Raw genomic sequence first — 1,932 nt, 5'->3', positions numbered from 1 at the left:
GTGAGATCGCCCTCGTGCTTGCGCCGGTGCCGCTCCGTCCGAGCCAAAAGCGACTCGCCGCCGACGACGAGCGGCGTCGCCGAGAGCACCGCGGACACGACGACCTGCGGCCAGACGGGCCGGTGCGTCCGCGACGCGAGCGACGACAGCACCGTCTTGTTGAGGCCCGCGACGACGACCTCGCCGAGCTTGAGCACGACGGGCAGCAGGAACGCGACGCCGACGAACCTGAAAGGCGGGGGTCGCGGGCGCGGGTCGGCGGAAAACCCGACGCCGCGGCGCGCGCGTAGGCCATCGCGAAGCCCTTGCCCGCGTCCGTCTTCGGCGTCCAGTCGCCGTAACCGACGGTCGTGAATGTGACCGTGAGGTAATACCTACGGCGACGGGTGAGCGCACGTGCGTGGGAGACGACGCCGGTGAAGTGCGTCGTATGTTCGAGCTTGTTTCCGATGGGGTGATCCTTCTCGAGTTCACGGAGGATCAACCAACCGAAAATATAATAAGCGGCCACTTTCACGCACGTATAAGCGGCCAACGCGACGACGGGCCACCGCTTTTTGGGCGGCGCCATGGCGCACGGCGCGGGCGTGACCGTGGGGCAGGGCGACGGCGCCGCGGTTCTGGGGAGGCTCGTCGACGGGTTCGACGACGGCAACGACGACGGCGCCGAGGAAAGCGACGGCGCGAGGCTCGGCGCCGTCGAGTCCGCGTCGAGTTTTCGGACGTCGTTTTCGAATCGTCGCGCCTCCACAAACGCGATCGCCGAGTCGACGCACCCGCCTGCGGACCCCCGGCCAAGCGCGCGCGCTCGGTCCAAGGACCCGCAGGCAAGAGGCACCGCTGAGCTCGGCCACGAAGCGGCGGCCCCCGACCTCGCTGTGTGCGCCGTGATCAACTAAAGTCCCGCCGCGGCCTTCGACCTTGCCTACCGAGGGGACGTTCGAGCGCTTGAATGGTCGCAATCGATGCACCTGGCGCCGAGAACGAGCGCCGGACGGATCGCTCTCGGAGAGCCCTCAGCGCGGCCCAGCTGAACACCGTCCACCGACGGTCTCGCGGGCCGCTCGAAAGCTTCAAAGCCGTCCCAGGGCATCCCGAATCGATGCCCGTGCGAGGAAACACACGTGGCCCTCGGCCTCTCGCTGCCTCGGCGGAAGTCCGCGGAGCCGACATCGTGTCGCAGAGCCGGCGGACCGCGGAGCCGTTTCGCCGCGGCCGACGACGAGCTGGTGCGTCGGGCGCGCGCGCGACGCGACGGCCCGTCCAGCGACGCGCGCCCGGACGACGTGCGGCGGACCGCGGAAGCCGCGCACGCGGTCCAGGACTCCGTCGGGCGCGGGCAGAGTCGCGGAGCCGGTTCGCTGCGGCCGACGACGAGCTGGCCGACGACGAGCTCGTGCGCCGTACGCGCGAGCGACGCGACAGGCCGTCCGGCGATATCTCACACAATCGGAACGGAGTGTACGGCGGATCGCGGAAGCCGCAGCAGCTCGCGGTCCAGGAGCGCGCGAGACAACCTCCGAGTCGAGAACGATCGTGAGAGCGGCTAATTTAGCTGTGAATTGGGCTAGGCCCCGCAGGGCTAGGCGTCGTCGAAGTCGCCGTCGCTGTCGTCGGCGTCGGAGAAGACGGGCTCGCCGTCCGTGATGCGGATCTCGTCGTCGGGGTCGCGCTCCACGGCGCCGTCGGCCTCGGGCTCCGCGGCGGTGGCGGCGCGCAGCCGGTCCTGGAGCTCGGCCGCCTTGCGCCGGGCTTGGACAACGTTGCTGTCCTTCTGGTTCTTGCGCAGCGCGGCGTTGCACTGCTTGATCGTGGCCTTCAGGTCCTGCATCTTCGCGGTGCTGGATTTCAGGACCCGGACCTTCTCCTGGCAGAGGTGCGCAAGCTCGGCCGCCGCGCCGTCGCGCTCGGCCACGAGCGCGCTCTTCTGGC

At 69.9% G+C, this 1,932-nt stretch overlaps 1 protein-coding gene across 1 annotated transcript in view; it reads right to left on the bottom strand.

Annotated features, from left to right (window-relative positions):
* Window positions 1-89: 89 nt before the first annotated feature.
* Window positions 90-1,932, bottom strand: part of AURANDRAFT_69157 (hypothetical protein) — a gene marked incomplete at both ends in the record, with an annotated part of 3,064 nt that continues 1,221 nt past the window's right edge. Inside the window, 4 exons of the mRNA XM_009044910.1 lie at window positions 90-228; window positions 273-374; window positions 921-925; window positions 1,631-1,825. Of these exons, the coding sequence (XP_009043158.1) occupies window positions 90-228; window positions 273-374; window positions 921-925; window positions 1,631-1,825 (441 nt within the window). The remainder of the gene's footprint in view (window positions 229-272; window positions 375-920; window positions 926-1,630; window positions 1,826-1,932) is intronic.

Source organism: Aureococcus anophagefferens, assembly GCF_000186865.1.
Source record: "Aureococcus anophagefferens unplaced genomic scaffold AURANscaffold_1021, whole genome shotgun sequence".
NCBI lineage: Eukaryota > Pelagophyceae > Pelagomonadales > Pelagomonadaceae > Aureococcus > Aureococcus anophagefferens.
This window is presented reverse-complemented; position numbering and strand designations above follow the sequence as displayed.